At 41.9% G+C, this 27,041-nt stretch overlaps 1 protein-coding gene across 1 annotated transcript in view; it reads right to left on the bottom strand.

The window, feature by feature from the left end:
• plppr2a (phospholipid phosphatase related 2a) overlaps positions 1 to 16,647 on the bottom strand; it is a gene marked incomplete at both ends in the record, with an annotated part of 41,831 nt that extends 25,184 nt beyond the window's left edge. The window contains one exon of the mRNA XM_080488656.1: positions 16,579 to 16,647. Within this exon, the coding sequence (XP_080344782.1) occupies positions 16,579 to 16,647 (69 nt within the window). The remainder of the gene's footprint in view (positions 1 to 16,578) is intronic.
• Between the last annotated feature and the right edge of the window lie 10,394 nt (positions 16,648 to 27,041).

Here is a 27,041-nt window from a genome sequence, read left to right as displayed (position 1 = left end):
CTCCCCTCCCTACCGATTAAGTATTAATACAGTTCATCAATTATGGTATGAGGCTGCCGATTGCTCTCAGTGAACCAGATGTGTTGTCCTGTTTGAGGTCCTTTACATGCCGGTGGCTGTTGACGTTCCCTGGACTTGTTCCCTAAATGCTTTCTGTCTGTCTGCCATGTTTGCACGCTGTCTTGTTGTCAGTGCGGTTGTAAAACGCCGCTGCCTCTTGGCGGCACACTCACCAGAAGTGGGGAAGGCAAAAAAAATAAAAAAATCTGTCAGTTCTGCTGCTGACGCTAAAAATTCAGATGTGCGGACATGAAATATTCAGAAAAGAAGAAACGGTGCACACGCTGGAGGACAGGAGGAGGAGGAGGGATGGAGGGATGAGTGAAGAGTGAAGAGTGACAAAAACGAAGTGAGACCGTGACAGTCGTGATTTTGGAGGTAAAAACAAGACGCAGGGAGAAACACACAGCGACATTTCTATTGTCAGACGCTCAGATATCAGATCCGGATATTCATCTGAGAAAAGGGCACAAACACTTTCTTTCTTCTCTGTACCTGGAAGTGCCACAGAGATTCAGATCTGTTCTGTAAGGATGACCTGAATCACAAGATGATGTAAAACCTACAACAGAGGTTCACATGTACCGCGACATCAGCAATCCACCTTCAACACATTCTGAATAATGAAGTTGTTCATTATTTCATGGCCAGCTTGTAAAGAAAAATAACCACATTCCTGATAGTTGCAGACTTTCTATAGATGGTACTACAAAAATAAAATAAATAAATAAATGAATAAATGGTATTCTTTCAAAGATAAAAAAAATTTAATACAAACAATACTGCGGTGGACATACAGAAGAAAAAACTCAAGTTAGTCTCAGACACTCACATTCACAGCTACTGGCAAGTTGAAATTCACGGCACTGAACCCCACAACCGAGGTCAAGGACCTTCACGTGTGTGAGAGGCTGAATGTGAGTAAAAGGCATTGAGACTGCTGAGGTGGTGAACATTTAATTAAATAAGTCAAGTTTACAGTGGATCCGAGCCTAGTACTGCCACTGAGAAAGATCACGTGGCAGCTTACTTTATTTACTCATTTGCATTTACTTGATTTAAAGATTTTGGATCGCTGTTTAGCTGAGAAAACGTTGCAAAGGAATCCACAAACTGAATTAAGATACTGCTGCTGATAGGCAATACGCTCATGTTAACAGGTATTAAGAAGAAATGATTGTTCGTTCTTCCACAACATCCACAGGGTTTGACGTGGATCCTGATTTAACGACGAACATTTAAGAACTTAATACAAATTTGGACCAAGAAAGACAGAAAGATCCTCCAGTATTTTACTTTTCCATTAATCCAAATCCAAACTTTTAAAGTTCGAGGAACGACTAAACTGGCTCTTGCGTTACCCAGAATACAAATAAATGTGTTTAAAATCCTTGCATCAAACACAAAATGAGGTTTTCCTGATGTGAAGCTGAAGAGTCACTTCAAGAGACTTCAGCACATCAATGCAATGATGTAATCGGCACACAGACGACAGAACTTGCAGCCTGATAACGTTATCACGGAGACCTTCTGATTAAAGCCGACACGTCCCACCTGTTTCATTTTCCTGGACCTCTGCTGGTTTAACGCCGACGTGAGCCTTCGTGAGTGTTTACCGCTGGAGGCACACTGCCCTCTCTCTGCTGAGCGCTGCAAAACAATCCAACGCAAACGTGTAACGCAGCAGCGGCGGCTTCACGCCGTCGGATCGCAGCTCTTTGAATCCAAAACAGTGAGGAAGATGCCACATTCTGCGTCTTTGCAGAGGCCGGCCTCGATAAGTGAGGGCTCGAACTTTCCCGGACTGGAGGTCGACTCCCGTCCCTGGATGATGCTCGAGACGTGTTTCCTGAAAGAGCAGTTTGGTGTTTTTAACGCTTGGAGGATTTCGACGGTGAAGCACAGGGGTCCGCCGTCAGACACACGCTGTCCATTAAGAGGCCTGCCATCAACGCACGCTACACTGCAGGCAGGCATGTCAGGAGTCGTGGAGGAGCACGAGGAAGAGGAGGAGGAAGAGGAGGAAACAGTGCACGTGAAGGAGAGAGGTGTGGGGAGATTTGGTGGAGATGAAGTGAACGCAAAGAGAGGAGAAGAAGGGGGGGGGGGGGGGGGGGGGTTGGTTGAAATGGAGTCTCAAGACCTTTTTCATCTCCGAACAGCAAATCCACATCAGAGGCCATCGCACTGCACGCGATCTGAAAATAAAGAGAGGCGCACTGCAGCGCCACAAAACACGACGCACAGCCCCCCCCGACAGTAAAACTCCTCGGTGTGGAAGCCGAGACGCGACACGCTGTGACAAACTGCACACTACAAAAAAAAAAAAAAAAAACACGATAAATTATGGAAGAAGGGGGATACATCTGGTTTCCTCTGCTCCAGAAAAACACCTTTGATCTCGGAAGAGTGCGACCTTGTATTGTTCTGCTCAAAACTGGAACCCGTTTCTCTCACAACCATCAAAAAGCCAAAATCCACCTACAAGCCAACAGTTTGCCAACAAGCAGCTTCACCCACACGCTGTCGTACTCCCACTTCCATCGCTGAGTTTCTCCTCCTCGTCATTTCGTTAAACACAAAGAGGCCAGGACACGTTAGTTTTGGGAGAATAAAGCCGTGGGGTGGTGGGGGGGGTTTAGGTGTGAGCGACTCTCAGAAACTCAGAATTACGATCCCCCTGCAGCCGTCCCGACTCACTTTGACTGGTGACGTCTGTGGAAGTAGCAGAGAGTCGCTTCACCTCGAATTGAACGGCTAATGATTCGGCAGCGAGAATCGATCTGCAGACACAATCTTCTCCCCATCGCTCTTGTCTGAATGTGAGCTGAACTGAGCGGCGCCGGTTTGAGTGATAATGAAGCCTTTTATCTTTCATGCTGGCCCGACGTCTGATGAGCGTGGAGCCCATTTCTTTACATCACAGCGCGAAAAACGTTTCATGCGTTGGTACAAGAAGTATGTTTAACATGTTGAAGAGCACTCGTTTCATAAGGTTGGTTTGTCAAGCATATATTTCAACATCTTTCCCTGATATTTATATCCGTTGGGAAAGTATAAAGTGGAATAAAATGACACATATTTCACTATTTCTAACAAGGAAAAACACCTTTTTAATAAGAAAGATGTGTCACAATACTTCTGGAAGATTGTCTAACTGCTATCGAGTCATATAATCCTCTGTTATAATATTTTATTTGCAATATTATCTGAAATATGACTTACTGGATGCACTAGATTAGAATTGCAAGTGGTACAAAAGATGGTGAGTAAATGCTTCATATTTCTGGAGAAAAAAAACTGCATCTGTATGAGACAAGACAGGGAAAGATGAAACAAGACACACCACCAAAAGACAAGATGAACACATGACACAAGACAAAAGAAGAAACACCAAAAGACAAGATGAACACATGACACAAGACAAAAGAAGAAAGGAAATAACACATCAAGATAAGAGAAGACACAACACAATGGAGGACATGACACAACAAGACATGACGAGACATGTCAAGACACAAGACAAGACAAAACACAACAATTCAAGGTAAGACAAGGCACAACACAACAACACGACATGACAAGACATGATACAAAAGGATAAGACAAGAAAAGACAAGACACAAAACAAGAGAAGACAGGACACAACACAGCAAGACAAGACAAGATAAGACATGTCAAGACACAAGACATGACAAAACACAACAATTCAAGGTAAGACTGCGAGTACAAGCCTGTACCTGTACCTGTACCTGTACCTGTACCACATGTAAGGGACCCATGTTTTAAACTCATATTTTTATTCCCATTATTCTTACTTTTATTAATAGAATCCCCAAATAATTATTTTAGCAGCTACTAACATTAGCTGCTAATAAAAAGAGAGTGTTTACATGTTGTTCCAAGACTGGACTCTATTAATTTAATGACTATTCCTGGGATTCTGCACCATTAATGCACTTCTTTTTTTTTTCCTATTTTGTGTTGAGATGCTCTAACAGAATTTTGTTGTATTTCTAACAATGACAATAAAATGAATCTCTCTCTCTTTGAATCTTTGAACCTTGAATCTACTAAAATTGGCAGCAGTATTATTGGTAACACAAGTTGTAAGATGCTTATTATCAGTATTGTTTCGGTTGTCGTCACCAATGTCGTGTAATTACAGTTTTTTCATGACGTATTTCTCAGCCATGTCCAGGATATGTTGCTCATGCATTTGTTTCCTTGTTGTTTTCTGTAAATTCCAAATAAAAAACAACAAAATAGCCCACGAACAAAATGCAAATTACGTTTTAAAGAGACAGCAACGATGACTCCATTTCACAGTGAAATATAATCTTTGAGAAGATGTGAAACAAACACGAAATTCTTTCCCTGGATGTTTTTCCTCTAATGAAGACAAACAACAACATTAAATCACCGAGGTTCCAAGCTGGCTCGTGTCGGTGATGAACGAGCTCCGCGAACAAAAAGAATGGCTCCCGCGTGAAAAAGAGAGTCTGAAATGTTTGTTTGTAAATGACTGAAAAGTTCAGACGGAGAGAGAGAGAGAGAGAGAGAGAGAGAGAGAGAGAGAGGTGGGAGCTGAAAGAGGCCAGTGAATGAAAAGCTGAAACAGGAGAGGTCAGGTGGAGTGGAAGATGGCCGCCTCCAGACTATTTGCTGATTTCTCTGAGTGAGTTTGTTTACGAGCAGAAGTGGATGGAGGGAGAGCGGAGCGGGACATTTCCTACGGAAGAAGAGAGCCGAGGGTAAACGAGGAGGAGTGGAGGCGAGCGATAACGCTCAGCCATCATTTCAAAACACCAGTATTTTAACCTTTACATAGTGTTTGATTCAATTGCGCACAAATTTGACTAGAGATGTGCCGAAACCACTTTCTTAAAGGACTAATCTTTAGCTACTTGTAAATAACCAAGTACCGATACCAGTACTTAATAAATACTATAAAGCTTGAATCTTACTCTACACACAAGCAATAAGCGAAGGCCGCCCCTGTTCAGTTGTACGAATTATCTTTCTCCTCCTCTCTATATTTTGACAGAACGTAATTCACAGTATGACTTACGTTTGTAATCCTCATTATTACTAAAGAATCTCCAAACAGTGGACATCGTTTAATGTGGCTCTACATTGAATTTACATGATTATATTGTTTTCCTGAAACCGCCTACATGCTAACTTCTCTTTTTTAGTTTTTTTGCGATGAAAGTACTAAGAAAGCACTGCTGTGTTACGGCTCTGTAGCGCCGACTAGTGGCGGGAGGCTAAATGACAGTTAAATAGGTTTATATGTAAAGAAAATATTTCTTGTGCCAACAAGCAAGGAGTAGTAGGTCTATCACTGCTAAGTATTTGCACATAAATAGTAATGGTATGTCTAATATACTACAGAATGCTAACATCACAAGCATTCTGCAGGAAAGTCACTGTACTGACAGCAGCTGTACTGACCCACTGCTCACCCCGAGCTCCTCGCAGTTCACTCACACAACATGTGATCCGTGTAACACTCCTATGTAGTAAATAATATAACAAAAGTGATCAGACCACACAAAAATAGCAACATGAGAAAGGTTTTGGATTTGTAATTCAGTGGCAAACAAAAAAAAAAAAAACATTAAAAAGAAATCGCAAAAACCGGCGACGATTAGTCACACTAACAAGCGTTACCTGTGCAGCTGGAGCTGAAGCAGAAACAACAAACACACTCGTTCAGCCCACACTCGCCAACCTGGTGCGACACCCGAGGGAAATATCTGCCTCGGGGGTTTCACTACGTTTACCAGCTACCAGATCTACGACTGAAGCATTTAACAGAACATGTAATGAAGAGTTTATGAGAACTGCAGAAGATAATCAAAGTAATAAATAATAGATTAGTGCTTTAGAGCATCTTTAAAGATTGAGTTTTTCAGAGGGAAACAGCTCTAGTTGCAGAATTATTCAGTCCTCGTCATGTACTGCTGGAAAACTGTCGAACTCTCGCAATAAAATCAGAAACGAATTATTTGTCAATTTCAAGCTGCGGGTTTTCCAGCGTCAGGTTTGTCCTCCTGAGTGTGTATGTATATTTCAGTGTGTAACTCGACCCCCTGCCTGTTCAGTGTGTGTGTGTGTGTGTTTGTGTGTGTGTGTGTGTGTGTGTGTGTGTGTGTGTACCGTGGAGGGCCATTGCTGGCTGGACCCGGGAGACGTCTTGTGACAGGTGTGAAGCTATTGAGATGGTGGCTTCCATTAAAGACAGCAGCTTATTAATAGAGCCGGAGGAGGAGGAGGAGGAGGAGGAGGAGGAGGAAGGTGGCAGGAACCCGAGACAGTGACGTGAGACTGAAATCTTTCCTGTCTAATATCTGCATACTGCTCAGGTGTTAATGAGGCTTGTGAGACTCATATATGTTCATGGCACGCACAGGAGTCTTTTCTTTTTTCTTTTTTTTTTTTGCCTTCTGGTGTCAAAGTGAATTAAGTGAGAAAACTCTGCAGAGAAGAAGAAAAAAAAATATGTTGATGAATATGTCAAATATCAAGCTCAAAAACTGTGGAGGGAAAAAGAAAGAGTCAGAACAAGCTGCAGAGTGGCTTCAGCTGTGTGACAGCAGTGCCCTCTGGTGGACACACTGCAACAACAGGGAGCTCAATCTGATGGAAACCATGAAACAACGTTAAATTCATTCATAAACAAAATGTGCAGATAGTTTATCCACAGCATGAAGTGGAATGGCTGCAGAGTCCAGGAGATTCATGGGCAAAGACACAACATTCAGGATGGAGGATTGAGATGTTAGTTGTTATGCGACTGAATGAGAACTGGTGATGACAAAGATCAAAAAACTGCTCTGAAAACCTAAAAGGTCATTTTATCTGAGAAGTGATGCCACCTCATAAGAGCTGCGTTTAAATTGGAACACATTTATACAATATTTGAAGAATTCCTCTAGGTTCAAATAGGTTCAAATAAACAAGATTTGATTCCTGGCTGGCTTGAAATCCTTGATCTGTTGAATTATTTATTTATTTTAGACAGCAAAAAAAGCTAAAGGGCAAAACTGCCCGTCACATGTTTGTCGTAGGGCTGCAGGAAATCAATGGAAACGGTATTTAAAAGGGAGATTTTAATGTTCAGTGCTCCACTGATCTGGATAACAACAATCAAAAGAAAGATTCATCCTTCACTGGATCAGAGAGGAGATAAGCTTTTTTAATAGAAATCACTATTAAATCTGCTTGCAAGTCCACAGACGGTGGTTAAATTAGTTAAACGTGAAGGTTAGAGACGATATGTGGACAAATAACAAGCAGGGACAAAACCACGAAGTGTATTTGGAGCATGCTGATTCAGTTGAGGTGAGAAAGGCTGGAATACAATGAACTGGATCATAAACTGTATGAAATGAATACTCAATAGAAATGAATGGGACTTGATGGGGTCAGAAATCTTTCCTAAAAAAAAATTTAAAAATCTAAAAATCAGAAAACAGAGATGCGAGCCGACAGGGAGGGAATCACACTGAGAATATGGGAAATGACAGAGCAAAATGGAGAATGGTAAAAAAGGAAAAGAAAGGAAAAGGGGAGACACGCGGAACAAGATGGCTGAGTGGGTAGGAGTGATCGGAAAGGTTGTGACTTGTGATTAGGGCAGAAAGGATGAAAGGAGTGAGAAGAAAGAGAGACACAGAATGAGTCTGGCTGATTGGTTTCCATGGTAACTGCTGATGAGTTGTGTGTGTGTGTGTGTGTGTGTGTGTGTGTGTGTGTGTGTGTGTGTGTGTGTGTGTGTGTGTGTGTGTGTGTGTGTGTGTGTGTGTGTGTGTGTGTGCGCGTGTACTTATGTGTGTATGTTTATGTGTGAAGGGCCGAGGGTGGATAAACACACACACACACACACACACACACACACACACACACACACACACACACACACACACACACACACACACACACACACACACACACACACACACACATACAATCACGCAACCAAGACCAGACCATTCCTAAACCAAACCAAGACTTTAAGGGTCCGGGAACAAGTCAAGAACAAGGCATTGAAAATATGTTCTACAGCTTAACCGTCTTAACCTTATCCTACAGCGTCTTAACCTTTAAAAATGTATAAACAATTGTGTTTTGTCTCATTGTGCTTCATATGGTTTAATGCATTCAGCCATTCATACACGCCGTCGCTCACCAGCACAGAAAGACGCCATGCAAGTTGTTTGCAGCCGTTCCGGTGCAGCTCAAGGACCTTTCAGCATGTGAGCAGACAGAGACGGTCCAACCTTGGTCTCCTCCCCCCGAGCCGCCCACAAGTACTCACTCAGAGTCCTCCAATTATCACGAAAGCAACTCGCAGAGGTATTAAACCTGGAAAATCTCCAGGGAGAAAGTACGGTTATGGTTCAGATGCTCGATGGGACTCACTCAAGGACATTTACCAAATAAAACTGTGTTCCAGGTCCCAATAACACGAAAAGTAAAAAGTAGTTTGACAGCCTTGAGACAAAATGGTATACTATCAGTCATCGCTGTAAGGTTCCCAAAGATGTGTGGTGAAATGGACCAAAAGGCTGCAGGTGACCTCCAAACAGACTCAAATGTGCTTTTAGGCACGAATAAAATTGAGATGGAGGATCTCTACTGATATGGAGTTTCAAGTGCAATTTCAGTTTTGATTACAAACACACGAAAAACACGTACATTTACTGCCTCAATACCAATAATGACATATAAAAATATTCATTATATGACATCTTCTCTTACTTTATTAATTTAATTTAATTTAATTTAATTTACATACATAAATCCGTTTTCTCCCGCTTATCCGTTTCCGGCTCGCGGGGGTGGCAGTCTGAGCACCTTCACCCAGATCACATTGCACCGATGAAGAACCTTTCCTGCGGGTGGAGAGCCCATGGGAAGGTGATGCCCAAAATTTGAAGAAATAAAAAAAATTAATAAAATAAAAATACATCAAAAAAATCCCAAAAAAAAAATCAAAGCTGTTCATATTCACAGCTTCTTGATCAGACCCTCATATTATTCTGGACAACGTGACGTCGAAGCACCGTTGACCCGTCCAGAACGTACATTACATTTATTCATGTGAAATCGACAATAAGCCGCTGCCACCCTGAGCTGGATGAACTACAAACGATTAATCGTCTACAGATACTTTTAATTATGACGAGTGACCTCAAGCATTGCTAGTTAACCTGTTTACCAGTGAGTCAGTCAGTGAATAATCTTAATTCCATCTAAATGTGCTGAACTGCAGCTCTCAGCATCACTGTTCCCTCCGTCACTGGTTGGTGAGGATCTACTCTTCAGCTTTCCTCACACAGTTTCTCGTCTTTTCCTGAGCACCTTCAGGCTAAAAGCCCATTTTGCGAATATCGTCTTATTAACAGCCAACCGACAATCCTCTATATGGCCCACAAAGCAGGCTGCAGCAACGTCTCTGGGTTCCAGACGGTTGATCACCGCAGTCTTTCAGGAAATGGCAGCTAAAAGCTCCTGGAGATCATGTTTATGTCAGGAAAATAAAAGATATATAAACTGTTCTACTACGAGAAAAAGCCAAATGTCACGAAGACAATACTCTGAAATCAACCATGGAAATTGGAAGTTTTAGGGAACATAAAAACTACAATGATGACAGTTTTTCAGGTGGCGACTCGGTTTAGCATACTAGCTTGTATGCTAGCATGGCCGACCTCGACGTCTGCTCAGAACGAAGGCCGTTATTATTGACAGAACAGAAGAACACCTACAGTGATTGGTGAGGCTTAAGAACTTGTATCTCTGTTACCAGTATGAATTCAGTGCATTGCTTTATCTAATCAAAAAAGTTTGAATACAGTTCTTTACTGTGGATCTGCTCATTTTATCCCACCTCCATCCCAACCACCTCCCGAAACAGAAACTCTTTCTTCACACAAAGGACACAAATTACTAACATTTTGTAGACAACTGTTAAAGTAACTCAACCAGAAAAAAAACTTTAAAAAACTTTAAAACATAAATAAATACCATCACCACTCATTTCCAACCCGCATTTCCCCAAATCCATCTCACCAAAGTCGATATGTTTGCAAACAAACCGGAATTCGTATCCATCAAACTCTTGTGTATGTTTAAATAACTGACGTCATCTTAAGAAACCTGCCGCAAAGGATTCTGGGATATCAAAGATGGCGTCACGGCAGCTCAAGTGAAAATATCAACAATATTTGACCAATTCAATCCGGGGGGGGGAAAAAAAGCCAGACTTTCTCAAAGAAAGAGTTTTCAAGCCACGAGAAAAGTCTTAAATTTTGTGAAACTGGTGGTTAATCGTTTTTCCAGTGTGAATTAAGATCTCGCGAGATCGACTACAAACGGGATCTTGCCTCGGGAACTCGGGACGAATTTCCTTCAGAAAGATAGTGATAACATGTAACAGATATACATCAACAAGTAAAACTGGCTCATAAATATTTTCATTATTCCCGTGTAGATTCTAGTAGAGTCATTTTTAAACACAGTTTACGTACATTCCATGGGTGTTCATTCAATATATCCACTACTTCTCAGAAAATGTTCGAACCGTCTCAACCTGGCCTCGGTAGCGTTATCGCTAAACTGCCATTTGCTGCCCCTCTGACCTGCACGGATCTCCAGGTTCTTTTCAAACTGCTCTCTACTGTCACCTCAGATTACAGTGTCATCTGCAAACACATTGATCCCCAGAGCTTCACGCCTGAGCTCAGCCGCCATGTCCTTCAGACGAGAAGATTTTTTTTTGCAATTCCTGACTCATTTTTCTGCTGCTTTTTGTTATTGGTTGTTTTTAGCGTTAATATGCAGTAGTCGGCGGTTTTAATGTAATGTAGCTTGTTTTTTTGGGTTATTATAAAACAGAGGTAAAGGATATAGTTAAACAAGGAGTATGAACATCCAAAGGTTTTTACAGTTTTCACTTTCACAGCCATTGTTAAAGCTGGGATGGAAAATAGAAGGAAGGAGCTTCTGCAGGATCCATTAGAACGACGTCATGCAATGCGTGAGCAGAGAGGCTCAGCGTTCTACACTGCAGATCCAGATCCAGAACGATCCAGGTGGAGGTGGCGATAATACGCAAGTAATTTCTATCCCACGAAGACTGTGTATTTGGGTCCAGAGAAATGAGCTCTTTGGACAAACAGCCTCTCACTGTGTGTAAACACCTTCTTCACGACTTGCTTCTACTTCACACTGTCAGATTGACAGATTTTATTTCATTTTTTTCCACCACATACTTTAGTACTTAGAACCTTCTTTCTCAGCCAGCCAGTGAAATAATCTCCACTGTCATCGCTGCGCTTGTCTGAGTATAAAGCGGCCTCAGAGACGGCGTCAGTGATTAATGGCAACGAGCCGTCGCAGCAGAGGAGGCTTCTCATCCCGACGTGAGGGAAGCTTACTCATGCAATCTTTGCGATACGAGGAGGAGAACGCCGTCGTTCTCCGCATACGTTGATGCCAGAGCCCAGTTGTGTTGTTCGTCTGTTTGGCAGCAGCATCATTGATAAGACCCGGCTCGCGTCGTGATCTCCAGAGGATTTTATCTGTTCTGCTTACATTCAAAAGTTTTTTTTTTTTTATTCGTCATTATGGACCTACTTCAACGATACTGAGTAGAAAAATAGTTGCGGCTTGATTTGAAGGTTTGGTTTCGTTCCTCATTGATCTGTGTAGCTCAGCGTTCTGCAGCCTTTATGACCAAAAGAGACATTTGTGTGATTTTCCAACAAATCAAATTTGCCTGGAGCCGTAAAACACATTTAACCTTTAAAATGAGGCCGACACAGCTTCTAAATATTCAGAAATCGCTTGGATATATGAACATAAATTGTGTCTTATGTTGCATTTATGAAGTTTCATTTACACTTTAGGATGGTGAACATCTCATTACAATTTCAGTTGTACCTGAAGAGGGTTCAACTTTCTTTTTCAGCGTTTTTTTTTTTTTTTTTACAATTTTGACATTTTACCTGTTTTAAGCATTATGGCTCATTTGAAATCAGTTTTGTAATTTTGTTTTCCTCAATTTTAAGCTTTATTCTACGAGAAACCCTCGTCATTCATGGTTCTAAGAAGGTTTTTTTAGCAGTTTTATTTCCGACTTCATGTGGTTTTAGCTGTTTTTCCCCCTATTTTCGCCATATCAGTTGTGCCTCTTTTAAAAGCCCTTTTTGTTAAGTGTTAAAAGTCTTTTGAAAATGACTGTGTGTCTATAAATATAATTAAAACAAATTAAAATCCAAAAAGCCACATGTGGCTGAAGAGCTGCAGGTTGCAGACCCCTGGTAGAGCGAGATAGTTCCCTTTGGATGGATCGATCAGTGACACGTTAAATGTTAAAAGAAATTCTGTTCCACTGGCTTCGGATTAAAAATATACAATATAAAAATGTCAAATAGTGCAAACTACCTGTTGTGATTATTGGAATTATTGCAAGTTTCCTAAAGATTTTAAGCTTCTTTTGGTTTTGCGTAACCTTTACACCAGCCACATACAGAACAATTTCCCCTTGAGTGGGCCGGACTGGTTAAAATAGTGACATATTAACCTTTACGTTTAAACGTTTTCTTTGTTGTGACGCAGAGTATACACGATGACAATATCTATATTTCTGCAAAAACCAAACACTTACTTCTGAAAATGATTAGAGTCTCAACATAAAGTCAATTCTAATGAAAGCTTGTGGTGTAAAATGCAGTGAAATGTCAATAAAACTTGTCTAGCTGTTGCATTATTGGTGTATATTAGATTAGAAAGTAATTCTGGCCATTAGGTATAAAAATAAATTCTCTATCACGCAACATTTTTACAGGTGTGGAATAGCCGACTGCACTCGCACAGATTCATGCCGCTGCTTCTTCAAGCAGAATAAAACCTCGTTCAGTCATCGTCCTCCATTGCAGCTCGCAGCTGCTGCCCTCTTTTCTTCAGCCCTGATCGCTCGCTGGGCTTCTTCATCTTCTGCAAACACACATAATGTGTGTCTCCCAATAACACACACACACACACACACACACACACACACACACACACACACACACACACACACACACACACACACACACACACACACACACACACACACACACACACACACACACACACACACACACACACACAGATGTAGCGTTAGTGGAACTGACGGAGACCTGAGGGCTGATGTGTGGGAGGTATACGGCGGAGTGGCCTGATGGAGAGCTTTTACAGAGTATGATTACCAAAGGGAGCAGTGTTTCGCAGACAGACCCGCCCGAGGGAGAGAGCTACTGTAACTACGGTAGACTGGACTCCGCTTTATGGAGACAGGTCAACACCGAGGCACAGGACGGTGTTCGGGTGAAGAAAAGCCGAAATGCACCAGCGTCCTCTTCAGTTTATCTTCAACCTACTAACTAAGATGATAACTAAGACAATAAGGTACAATGTGCTTTAAGAAGATGTGTAATACAACAGGAATAAGATGTTACAGATCATGTTTTGTCGGATTTTTCCCCCAAATAATTAACAAATAGTAAAATAAAACATCTTCAAAATAAGATATTGAAGATTTTTATAAAACACAGAGACGATGTGATGGGTGACAGGAACTGTCTAAATACAAGAAATAAAGATAATTGTTTTGAGAGGATTAAGACATAAACAAGTGAAATGATCTCTTCATTACCTTTGGTAAGACTTGTTTATATAAATATAATGAAAAATAGATTAAAATATGTGGTGAAACTCTCATTCCAAGCAGTATATCAAGTCAAATAAACTCAAAAGTAGTTTGTCATTTCTTCATTGACTGCTTGTTTCTTAATCAGTTTAAGTGAAAAGATCTTAAAACCAGAACAACAAAACTTTAGAAAAACAGATTTCACAGTATCCTGACATCCTTTTTGACTTTTAAATGTTTCTGTTTGTTCCTTTATTTGAAAATATATTTTGCCCCTGGGATGTGTTTGTTTTTCCATGAATGAAATGTGTAATTTCTCTCCGTATTAAGATCCGACTGAGAAATGCTACAGAAAGAGGCGGCATTTCGCCGTTTCGATGCCATTTTGATGCAATTCAGGGAAAATGAAAGGACGACACAATGTTGTTTATAAATTTGCAGCACGTAGCCGCGTCTTTGCCTTCCATCTTTCTCTTTATTCCCTTCATTCAACGGGGGCGCCCTGCGGGGAGACTCGCAGTTCACAGTTTGAAAACATCTGTCCTCCACTGAAGTTGGGCTATAATTACAGATTAACCAGCTTTCCAAAAAAAAAACCAAAAAACACCCATTAATTCGGGTAATTAGTGCAAAATGCAGACGGAAACAATGCCGATTCAGAGAGATCGAAGCTTTTCTACTCTGCCGCTGTGGAGGTGAATTGAAGAACTGAAGCACGTAATTCCTACATGATGCAACATCTGCACCTGCGGTGCAACGGTGCAAACAGGCGCTCTGATCTGTTACAGGACGGCGCCCTGGATGCAAAGGGAAGTCCAGCTGAAAACCAATCAGCTTCCGGACTGCTTGCTCTGTCCAACCAGATTACAACCCGCCCGATTAACTCACCAGTTCACGCTTTTCTCCACCTCACCTACAATCTGCCGGGATTTCCAACGGCCCGTGAGTCATCTGCCCGACCACAGTCACACATGTGGAGCACGTTTTCCACCCTGCGGCGTGATGGGTGGGTGGGGGGGGGGGGGGCATTCCCAAGACAGTAACCGTGTACAGCACGACTTCCCGCAAAGCAACCCGACGCTCCTCCACCGCCTCCATCAATCATGCGGCTTGCACGCCTACTGGAGAGCGAACAATGCACCGCTGAACAACTGCAGCCGCTTCACGAGGCCTCAGCAGGCCCGGGTGCTGCAGAGTGGGAACGTCGGCAAGACGGGGAACGTCGGCAAGACGGGGAACTCCAGCGCTCAGTCTGAAATATTTACTACTGAGATGATGGAGATGTGGGGGGAAGAGGAAGAGGAGGAGGAGGAGGAGGAGGAGGAGGAGGAGGAGAAACCAGCAGAGACTGAGCTGCTCAGGAAATATGGGAACAGAGGCTGTAGTTATTGCATCTGAACTCATACTAAGATGTCAAAAAACAAAACAAGAAACAAATATTTGTCGCTTATCTTTCTGTTTGCATCTGAAATGACTCAGAAACCTAAAATTGCCCCGTTGTCTCCAACGTTACATTAAGAGAGCATCAGTGAGGCTGATATCAAGAACTCTTAAATCTGCTTTGACTGTTCACATTTCAAGCTTTCAGTAAATTTTGTAACTAGGATGTATAAACATCATGATTAAATAGATGTTTAATGAATATTTCTAGAGAGCAGGTGTATGTTTACAAAGTTTTAAAATACAAATTTTGGGGAAAATCACAGGGTAAACTGGACCTTTTCACATTAAACAAGGAAATATTAACACTGATTGTCAATTATGAGCTGAGAAAAACTTTTTATTCATTTGATCCAAGTGGATCCCGTAAATACACATTAAAGAGTTTGAGTACAAAATGATACAACTAAAGTATTTTAGCACCTTCCTAAAACAATTTCAAAACAAATTTTTGGACCGAAGCGAGTTTTTCCATCCGATTATTCATCATTGTGTATTAATTTGAAAAGCCAAATAAAAATGTTGACTTAGGCTCACAATTTTGGATTATTTTGGAAAAGTTATTACATTTCAAGATAATCAAATCACATTTAGGTGATTTTTACAGCTGTCTAAAGTCAAATGGGTCCGTTTTAACCATACGCTATGGAGAACGCCACTCCCAAAAGAAAGGCTAAAAAAAACAACAACAAAAAAAACATTCCATTGACAAATGAGCCACAGTTTGTCTGAGATGCTCTTGAGATATACGTTTGAAACCAAAGTCAAACTCTTTGTAAATATAATTTGACAGATTTGGTCAAATTTGATCAAAGCATGGTGGAGGAAACATCATGCTCCCGGGCTGCTTCACTGCCTCTGTTACCAGGGGCATTGACGTCATCAAATCAACGATGGAATGTGAAGATTGTCAGATATTTTAGAGACCAATGAGATCGAGAGTCGAGTCTGTTAAGTCTTTAGATTTAACTACGAGACAAAACAAACACAGAGTAGAAACAGGAGCGACATCGAGCAAAAAGACTCTCTGCATATTTTAATGGATAACTGTGGAAAATATTGTAAAAATCCAAATAGGCAATTTTTTTTCTTCAGGGGGAAGTTTTTTTGTTTTCTTTAATTAGTGTCTTGTTGCCTATTGAGCCAAACAGCTGTTAACAAACACACACGGACCCCACTGACACAACGTTTAAAGTGAAAACGCATCATTTTTGCCTCTTCTTCTCAGAAGAGTTTGAGGTTCTAAACAACATCGAAGGCTTGAGATATCCGGCGCGGGTCACACTTTAGAAAACGCTGATCTCGATGTGCGCAAGAGCTTTTAGAAGTTCTCCAACTGCAATCAGACATTTAAAGCAAAGTCTTCTTACCTCCACAAACAGGAAGCAGGGGACGATGGAGCTGCTGCTCTTCACGCCCGGCTTCTCTTCCGTCGCCATCATCCTTCACTCCGTTCCTCGGGACGACCTGCCAACGGCTTCCTGTCTCCTCGTCCTGCAAGAAAACTCAGAGTTAGAAAACTCTCTCTCTCTCTCTCTCTCTCTCTCTCTCTCTCTCTCTCTCTCTCTCTCTCTCTCTCTCTCTCTCTCTCTCTCTCTCTCTCTCTCTCTCTCTCTCTCTCTCTCTCTCTCTCTCTCTCTCTCTCTCTCTCTCTCTCTCTCTCTCTCTCTCTCTCTCTCTCTCTCCAGCTGTTTTTTAATCCCATCCAGCATGTTGTTTCTTTGTTTATTCATGTGTTGTGTCCATAAATATGTAAAACATGCGTTGCTGCTCTCATGTCTCGGCACTCGGGGCAGTTTGCCTTCTTAACTTTTCTTCTCAAGTCGAGTTTCCTTGTTTCGACTCTGATGTGTCACGAATCACAATAATCCCACAAACAACAGCAAAAAAATAGATAAATTCTCTCTTTGTGTGGCATTTTAGTTAATGATGGGACACATTTTAATAAACAATTCTTATAAAAAAAATAAAAAAAAACAACAATATAAAATAATTTCAGTGGATGAATTGAATGATAAACTTAGAGGAAACGTGTTTACTGATCCTCAGTGGTCTTTTTGATGTTGTTCTGCTCTATATTTAACTGTATCTGTTTCCTTGTTATTCTGTCGACTGAAGCTGCAAATCAAAATGAGCTGTTAACAGGTGAGAGGTGCAAAAACGCACAACATTCAGTGTTCACTCGTCCCAAACTAAAACTAGGCTCCATAAATGTGTAGACGACCATGTTGTATTCTTATTACGGTGACTGTCAAAATAAAACTACCAAGACCTCGGAGAATATGGACTCATGACACTCTGGAGGAAAACACTGCTGTTGTGCATCTACTGAGCATGTGCAGAAGAACTGTTTATCACAGCCAAGGTGAGCATGTGCAGGAGCAGCATTTCAGAAAAAGCTGCGTTTCCTCTATAGCGGGTCCATGGAGCCTTCAGACAACTATTTGTGAATAAATATTGTTTAATTTGATTTACATTCCACACTGATTTTTTCAAAAATATTTTAAAAAAAATTATCTCCAGGCTTAAAACAATTAAAAAAGGTTAAGTGACAAAAAGTCAAGATTGCTGAATTCGCTAAAAATGATTAAAAGATTTAAAGCTATTAGGAAAAAAACAACCCAAAAGAAAAACCAATATAACACACTAATACCGGATAAAATGGGAAAGAAAAGCTTGTTTTCAAGAAAAGAAAAAAGGGAAAATAAGAAAAAACAAAAGAGAAAAAACGAACGGACAAATTAAGAAAAAAGAGGAAAAACTGCTTGTATAGCAAACACACTTCGGCAAAAGCGTCTAAAATAGCTGATGTGCAAAAATCCATGGCTGCAGAAGGTGAAAACGTAATAAAGTATATGAAGCTGCATAAAGACAACCACAGTTTTTGTATGAAAAGCAACTGAGATGTTGGACTTGTTTTCTGTATCTTTTACTTCTTTTCATTTCAGATGATTAACAGGTTTTGTGGCTGAAAACAAATTTTATTTGGTGGGAAATCACAAAAATGCCTCTTTAGGTCAAAACGTTGCAGAATCCTGCTGCTGAATCGAAGAATATCCGACCTTAAATCCTTTTATGGGAAATCCATATCTACTCCTTCCCGTAAACTTCTTCCTACATACATAACAGCTGACACAGTGGCCTCTTTAATCCTAATTAATATAAGTAAACATGTTATTTATGAGCCTTTAGAAGCACCAGAGGGTGGATTCTGTTATCTTTCGCACATGAGCCATTTCCATCCTGTGCTAAGCTACGCTAAGTAGCACGCCGTGAGTCAATTTCGCCAAACGTCAAGCTGTTCCTTTAAGCTTCGGAATATCTCATTTTAGAGAGCGGAGTCTCGTCTCAGAGCATCGTAAAGAGCAGAGTATCGACATGCGGAGGACGAGGATTCCGACACGGCGTTGCGGCGAGCTGCCAGCAGTACGTGCCGTGTGATCGCCGCGGTCGCACTCTGCGAACGGTGTCAAAGCTGAGTGGGCGAAGTCGGCGAGAAGAGGAGTCGTCTTTGGGGGTTTTCATCCGACACACTGCTCAACTGCAAAGCTTCGCAGGCTTGACGTGTGAGATTTTACACAGATTGAATATAGACAGGACGGGCTGGTGTTACTTTTACCGGCTGTCAACATCCAGCGGACAAAATACAAAAAGAAGGAGAAACATCGTCTTTTGGATTCCAGCGCCTGTCACATCTGTCATTTGCTCCATTCAGAAGAATTTAGTGTGAGACGCAGTCGTGTAAAGGTTAGTATGAAGACTCCTGCTGGCCAGTGGTGCAGATCAAGAGCGTTGTAGTCAAGATCATTGAACCCGAAACCAAAGAATCCAAAAACCACAACAGAATCAAGACTGAGTCAAGAACAAGACCAGAGGATCTCAAGTCCAAGACTTCAAGGACCCGAGACCTTAAAGTCCTTAAAAACACTAGTTCATATGTTCTTACTACAAATACTTTAGGCGCTTTTCCACTAGTATCTACTCAGCCCTACTCGGCTCTACTCACCTCGGCCTCGGCCGTTTTCCATCACAATGTAGTACGACTGCGGTGTGGGCGGAGTCATCTGACCTTTCCCTCATGGTGCACCCCAGTAATCACCCTGGATATGATGAGGACCAATCATCCTTTAGGAAGCAGCTCAAATAATAAATTAAATAGTATTTTTTTTTTTATATTGATTAATAATACCACAAAATGTGGATCGTTACGATGGCGCAGCACTGTCTGGTGTTAAGGTTTCACTAGTGCCCCTGTTAACTGGTGACTTCTGCCACCAGCCGTTTGCAGCAGCTGGTGGCAAACAAACGGTACGACACTTTAAACTTTAATGGAAATGAGGTTAAACTGCGTCCACCAGGACAGCTACGGATTTCGTTGGGGTTTTTAACGTCTGCTGTGAAAAAGCGGACGCTCAAGGAAGTCGGTCACCAGTTAACAGGGAAACCAGTTAATCCGAAACACCGCACCTTGGAGCCCTCCTGATACCTGTAGCCGGTCGCTCCATCGAGCTCTTGAATCATCTGGTCACCACCAGATTAATAAAATGCCTGCACAACATTGCTGCTCTACAGGGATTGTTTCTGTGCATCTATCTCTGTTTGTGAGCGTTTCGTTGTGATCGGGTGTAAAAAATGACGTGAATGAGCTGCCATCTGACTCATCTATGTAGTGACGTGCCGGCCAATCAGCGGGCTGCCGTCTGTCGACATCACATGTTCTACTCGCCTTAGCTCGCTTTCGGCAGGAATCTTACAGACGGGGACCGACAGAGCAGCATCATCTTTAAATGTGATGCAGTGTTTGATTCGAAGTGATTAACAAGTGATGGTAGTATCAAGGTGTTTAATGGTCTCAAAGATCACCGAAATCTGCACCTTGTGATCTCCTTTGATCATGACTTATCACTGACTTCTGCCTTTTTACTCTTTATATATGATTTGTATGATCATCTATATCCTCGCTGGATTTAACACCAAATGCTCCATTTACACAGTTTGTGTCCTCTGTCATGTGTTGAGTACAACTGAGGCTTGAGTGTCTCTAAATCTTGGCGACTTGATGGACGAGTGGCGAGTTATATTCTTGGACACGACAGAGAGTTTTGGTGAAGGATGCCGCTCTCCATTCTAAGAGGTGACAGCTGCTACTTCATTATGCAAGAATGATGTTTTACTGTGCAGCAGGTGAACCGCGGCCCCTGCACCCGGCTGTCCTACTTCGCAGTCAGCAATCCAATTCCCTAATATTGATAAATCATTAGTTTCACAGGTAACGGCAGCATGATGGTCATTTTCGTCAAGCTGCTACTTGATTGGCTTTTATGTAGAAGCTGGAGATGGGAGTCGATGGAGAGCATAGGAGCGTTAATCAGTAAACTACTGTTTTGGTGCAGCATTACTTACATTTTCTGCTCCATTTCTATTAATTGGGAGTACTTGTAGCTCGGAACAGAAGTTACTTTGTAGACTGTAGTAAAATCCCTGATACTGTCAGAAGATGATCTCAAGCTGTTTTTCAACATTTTTTTAAAGACATCACAGCGATTCGTCTCACACGGCCTGAATCAATGTGGAGCCGAGTTGTATTCTGGAGTCTTTATTAGTCGCCGAACTCAAACTTTTCAAGGCAATCACGTGGACGTTGTAACACCGTCTTCTCATATTTTCTGATCATAATTCCTTGATTGTAGATATTGAAAATGTTTGAACGTGAGTCCAAATTGATCTTTAAAGCTTAAAAAAAACTCAGCAGCGTCATCACTTATACCAGCTTTAACTGCAGAATCAAATACAAACACACTAGCATGCACCGTAAATACTATTTCATGGACACTTTGATTCTTAAACTCACATATATTTTTCTCTCTTGCTACTATTTAGTTTTTTTCTTTCTTGTTTGCACTAACTTACGGTTTTGCACCAATCCCATCGGAACAATGTCGTATTGTGAAAACTATACCAGACAATAAATCGGTTTCTGATTCGGAAATGTATACTTTTTGTTGTTCATTTTTATTGTGAACACTGCCTCCCCCCATGGTTAAAGCTGGTAGTGCTTTGTTGGTCTTTACCTTCAGCGGGAAATGGGCAGAAATACAGATGAAATTAGTTCTGATCCAATATTAAGGCGAAAACGAACCTTTAATAGAAATAGAATTGTCTCTCATGAGTGTTGAACTTTGTGGATTCTGTTATGTCGACTCAGGCCGATCAAAATAAACATTTTTCCCAGGTACTCTGGATAACTACCTCAGTCAAAAGACAAACAAGTGCGCCCCTCTGTATTAGCCCCGGTGATCAGTCCAGGATGAACCGATCATTTTTATCAGGGCTGAATTGATGAAATGTCTGGAGAAAGTCAGAAAAGAAGAAAAAAAAACAGTAGTTCTGTGTTTCCCAGAAGTTGTCAGGTTGACCTCTATTCTCCTACTGAGTGCTGTGTAATGTGCAGGGGAGCTCACTTCTTCCTAATTCCTTCTCCAGTGGTGGAAAGAATAGGCCTGAGGGATGAATAAGGCATGAAGCCGAGCTCTTAACAGCCCTCAGAACAACGCCGTGTGCCAACCAGGACTGCTTTTAGAAAGGCCTGGTTGGACTCTTATATGTGTGTGTGTGTGTGTGTGTGTGTGTGTGTGTGTGTGTGTGTGTGTGTGTGTGTGTGTGTGTGTGTGTGTGTGTGTGTGTGTGTGTGTGTGTGTGTGTGTGTGTGTGTGTGTGTGTGTGTGTGTGTGTGTGTGTGTGTGTGTGTGTGTGTGTGTGTGTGCACAGCTGTGTGCACTTGATACTTAACCAACAGAAAAATAAAAAAGAGGTAGCTGTCAGGGTGAGCAAGCAGAAGCCTCAGGTAATGGAAACCAACAGCGAGACAAGGAGAAATGGAGGGAGACAGAAGGAAGAGTCGGTTTCTTCTCTGGAGGCAGATGGAAAATGTTACTTTACATTTCCTCAGTGGGAGGAAGTAAAAAAAAAAAAAAAGAAAAAAAAAGAAAACGAGTTAGTCTCACCCACAAGATTTCTCCCCACCGGCTGTGAAGGTACGGGCACCAGTTGTGAGTTGGTGGCAACAGATTTAGTGTTGATGTGTAAAAAGTGTTTTGGGAGAAAACGACTCAGGTGGCCGGAGACGAGGCGGAGAAGCTCTGAATGATTAATATCAGATAAGTGGGATACTCAGCCACGGATGATTTCACCATCAGATGGGGAATAATAAAGCTTAGATTTATATTCCCCTCCAGGGTGCGAGAAAACTTTCGAGCTGTCCCAATCGGTGTAACTAATTTCTTTTCTCAGATGTGTTCTCTTAGTGCTGATTTGGGTGGCAGGTTTGCAGATCAATTGGTTTAGTCGCGTGATTTTAATCAGTGTTACTGGTTTTAAACAGATTGATATTCTTAGTGAGTGTTTTCAGCCGCGCCCGTCCCCTTTTTTTCGCTGACACCAATGAGGACTCCACATCATGGCCGCTCTGGCTGGGAGGCAGAATGTGACCCGGCAGACAAAAGCAATTACTTTACTTTCAACACAAACAGCCTTGTATCTCCAAAGGTCCCTGTATGCAGACGATACAGTGTTTTCAGTGTTAAGACCGTCTCCACCGCAAAATACTGGTGGATATCAGGTAGCAGTTTGATGGATTTGTCATTGATCAGAATTCAAGTGAGTTTTCTTTAGCCTCACGACATAATTTGCTTACTACAAAAATGAGTGTAATTCCCACATGTGTAGAGTTTGTAGATAATACTGACATTAGTGCATACAGATGAAGTATCATCAATTATCTGCACATTCTTATAGGACACATTTGTTGGTCATTTATCATTTTTATATAAATGTTCTGACCTCGCCAGTTTAAAAATGTCTAACCAGTAATCTTCCCAGATCCAGATCCAGCCGTATTAGTGACAAAGAGCATAGCAGCAAGTTTCCTTATTCATCCACTGAACTCGTAGTTTGAGTTAAGGACGGAAGGTCATAGTACAAGACGTAAAAATGAAAAGTCAGTGTTCATTTGAGGTTTTGGAATATTTCAAAATCATGCAGGAAATACAAAATCTAAACACCTTTCTCCACCGGTTAACTGGAACGTTACTTACTTTCAAGTCAAAACTGAAAACTTTTGTTTTGGGTGTTTGTTTACATGACTATAGTTCTCGGAGTCACTAAAAACGCAACTTTTTAGAAATGCTCCAACTCCATGGGAAAGGGGAAAAATGTTGAAATGCTGCTACTGTGCATGCGCAGCACGGTCATGGTAAAGAGTTCTTCTGCACATGCTCAGTAGATGGACAATAAGAACAATTGTTAGCTCCAGAGTGTCATGGAAACATTGTCACGCAAACAGAACCCAAACAAGCACAAAACCAATCGTCAGAAGGGCTGAGTTAAAGCCTGTGGTAAGTATTCTGTCCAGTTGGTGGTGAAGCTCTTGCGAGCAGATTCGCTCACACGGGGCACCACAATTGGGCAAACTTCTGGACTGCATTTACTGTAAGTCCTACCCGCGTTCTAGCCGTCCGTCTTCGACACCACTTTATCCGACTCGTTGCAACATGCTTGTTAGAGGATGGAGTACATCCTGAACACATCAACTATCAAAGGGAAAACACAGAAAGACAAACTACGAAACATGAAACATGCATTCTTGTGTCTTTTGATATCACCGCTTAAGTTCAAACACATGTTTTTGTGTGGTGGGAAGAATCTACACATACTCCCATACAGCAAGAGAAACAACAGGGAAGCAAGAGTGGAAACCACAACAGGTTTGCAGCAGAAAGTCATTGTGATTTGCATAGTTTGTCCACCAAATGCCCATCCCAACCCCAACCAGGGTTAAAACCTGAGTCATCGGTATTCAAATATGCATGCTCTTTTGAATGACAGTGCAAAAATCTTAAACACACACTAAAAAAAAAACTTTAGAAACCCAGAGAGTGGAAGCTATCACAACTTCTAAGAGTTTGTGACGAGGGTAGAGTGGGATGAAGATTCTGTGGGTGACATGTGGGGAACTCCCTTTTTTGGGGGAGTAAAAACAGTGCAATTAAACTGTGGACAAAATCTCTCATGTCGCTGAAAAACAAACACTAGTCTTAAGCGAAATATCTCTTCCCATTGTTACAGTCAAGAGAAGCCTTAGATAATTGTATGACCACCATCTTGCTGCATCTTGTGCTGCTACATGCTGCTGTTCCAAAGAGCCAATAGAAATGCAGCAGAAAAGAACGGCACCAAATTCCCCAAATAGATTAAATGCTGGATCAGAGCCACATCCTGCATCAATGTCCATACATGTAAGCCACAAGAACAATGGCTGGACTTGGTTCCCTTCATTTATATAATGGAAATACATCACGTGGTTTCCACCTCCGGTTCTATGGAAAGCGACGGCATGTATATGACAATTCCCCCCTCGATCTTATTTTTTCTAAATAATGTGATGAGGAATTTGAAGATAACCACGAACACGCCGGACATTAACTGTCATTACTGTGAGCAACACTGGCTCATTTGGTGGAGTGGACTCTTTCTGAAGAGTTTTTGAGGAAGACCACGAACCCCAATCTTGCTCCTAATAAAGTTTGAGCCAGGCGATTGAGTGTGTGCATGAAAGAGTGAATGTGACCAACAGTGGCACTTCTGAAGTGGTGGAAATGTTCAAGGATCCACTTAATAGTGGAACTTGGCAAATATGAAAACAACTATGTATTGGGATGATCATTTCAATGCTTTTTGGCAATAAATTGCATAGAATTGGAAATCCTGTTTATTGTTCTTTTGTCACATTAAAAAGGAACACACATTTGTGGGATATGCAACAAGAGCTGAGTGTAATTGCCAAATCTTCTCTCAAAGCAGAAATGCTTTTCTTTGCTGTTGACTCTAGTTTGGTGCATTTTAGTCATTTTGCCAATTTAACAATATATTGTAAATAGTTCCACATCCTGAGCTCAGATATTTTCATTATTTGTTGGTAAAGACAAAAAAAAAAAAAAAAAACAGCTCTAAAAGATGTGATTATAACTGGTACACAATCACCGTCTTCCCTCCTTGGTTTGTCACTTGTAACTCAAAAGAAGAAACGCTGCTTCAACAGCATTGATGTTTGTCTGAGTAACTCCGTGAGAGGAAGATCTGCTCCAGCTGGTATTGAGCTGATTAGGGGAGCTCACATTGAAAAGGAGCCTAATCTGATTGTCCATCAATCAGAGAAAATCAAAGCGACGTGTCAGCAGACTGGAGGAGGCGGAGAGCCTCCACTACCCAGCAACACACGCTGCCGACCCTCGACGCTGAATGAAAACATGAGAGGATTCAAATCAAAATGGTGGAAATGAGAAGCGAGGCGAGCCGCAGAGGGAGAAAAGTTGAATTCGTACTATCACACGTTTCGTTTGAAATCCCCTGCTGCTCCGAGGACTTCAGTCAAAGGCTGAGAGACCCGGGCAGCCATATGTCCTCTCTGCTGCCTCTGCAGTCCACCACCCTGCCCCAGGACACACACACACACACACACACACACACACACACACACACACACACACACACACACACACACACACACACACACACACACACACACAAAGAGGCTAATTGGGCACAATCTGGATCATGCTTGAATCTGCCTTCAGCCAAACAGAACTCTCTCTTTTTCTCTCTCTCTCTCTCTCTCTCTCTCTCTCTCTCTCTCTCTCTCTCTCTCTCTCTCTCTCTCTCTCTCTCTCTCTCTCTCTCTCATAAATCCACATTTGTTCAGCAGCAACATGAGAGAAAGTGCAGCAGCGATGCAGCATTTGAAGCCCAACAGTGTGTTTCTGTTCATTGCAACTCAGCCACACGCCTCACTTTGTCAGCAATATCTTATCTTTTGTTAGTTGTTTTATTTACCTGTCTCCTGTCGAGGTGAGCAAACTGTCAAATCCTCTCCGGTCACTCTTTGCTCTGCATTTATTCTGCTTGTTTTGTGCCTGTGTGGCCATTTTTGGAAATTTCTTTTTGCCCCCTGCATTTGTCACACTGGTGTCTTTGAAGTCAGAGGCAAGCGTTGTCAGCATACAGTCACACTTCCTACACACACACACACACACACACACACACACACACACACACACACACACACACACACACACACACACACACACACACACACACACACACACACACACACACACACACACACACACACACACACACACTTATCCTGACACCTGACCTGCAAACATCCCCTCTCCTCTTTCTGCGAGACAACCCTAGAAGAAAGTAAGAGAAAGTATAGTAGGATTTACCCACTGCTGGGTAATTAGAGCTTCTGTGTGGGGAATACCAGAGAGAGAGAGAGAGAGAGAGAGAGAGAGAGAGAGAGAGAGAGAGAGAGAGAGAGAGAGAGAGAGCGAGAGAGAGACTTCCCTCCACAATCAGAAATCTATGAAGGGAAAACCAAAGCTTCCACAACACAGCTACTTCTGCTTCCACGCTCAAATCATCCCAGCAAGACAGAGAGAGAGAGAGAGGAGTGGAAAGGAGAGGAAAACCTGCCATCCATCCATCCCTCCATTCATTCATCACCCCCTCTCCTTCCCTCCCACCTTACCTCTGATACCTCGTCGCCCGGCTGACGGTCGCAGCGGCTACAGATCCCTATGCGGTGGCCATGTCAGAGCAAATGATGGTTAAATTAAGTGATGGTTAAATCCTTCTTCTCTTCTTTCCTCTCCTCCTCCCTCTGCTGCCTCCCGATCCACGGCGAAGTGTGAGAGGGCAGGCAAAGACACAGAGTGTGTGTCTCCAGATCTACCACACACACACACACAAACACACTCCTCCTTTTAATTAG

Source organism: Lipophrys pholis, assembly GCF_963383615.2.
Source record: "Lipophrys pholis genome assembly, chromosome: 19".
NCBI classification, from domain to species: domain Eukaryota; kingdom Metazoa; phylum Chordata; class Actinopteri; order Blenniiformes; family Blenniidae; genus Lipophrys; species Lipophrys pholis.
Note: the sequence above shows the minus strand (reverse complement) of the source record. Positions and strands in the feature narration are given on the sequence as shown.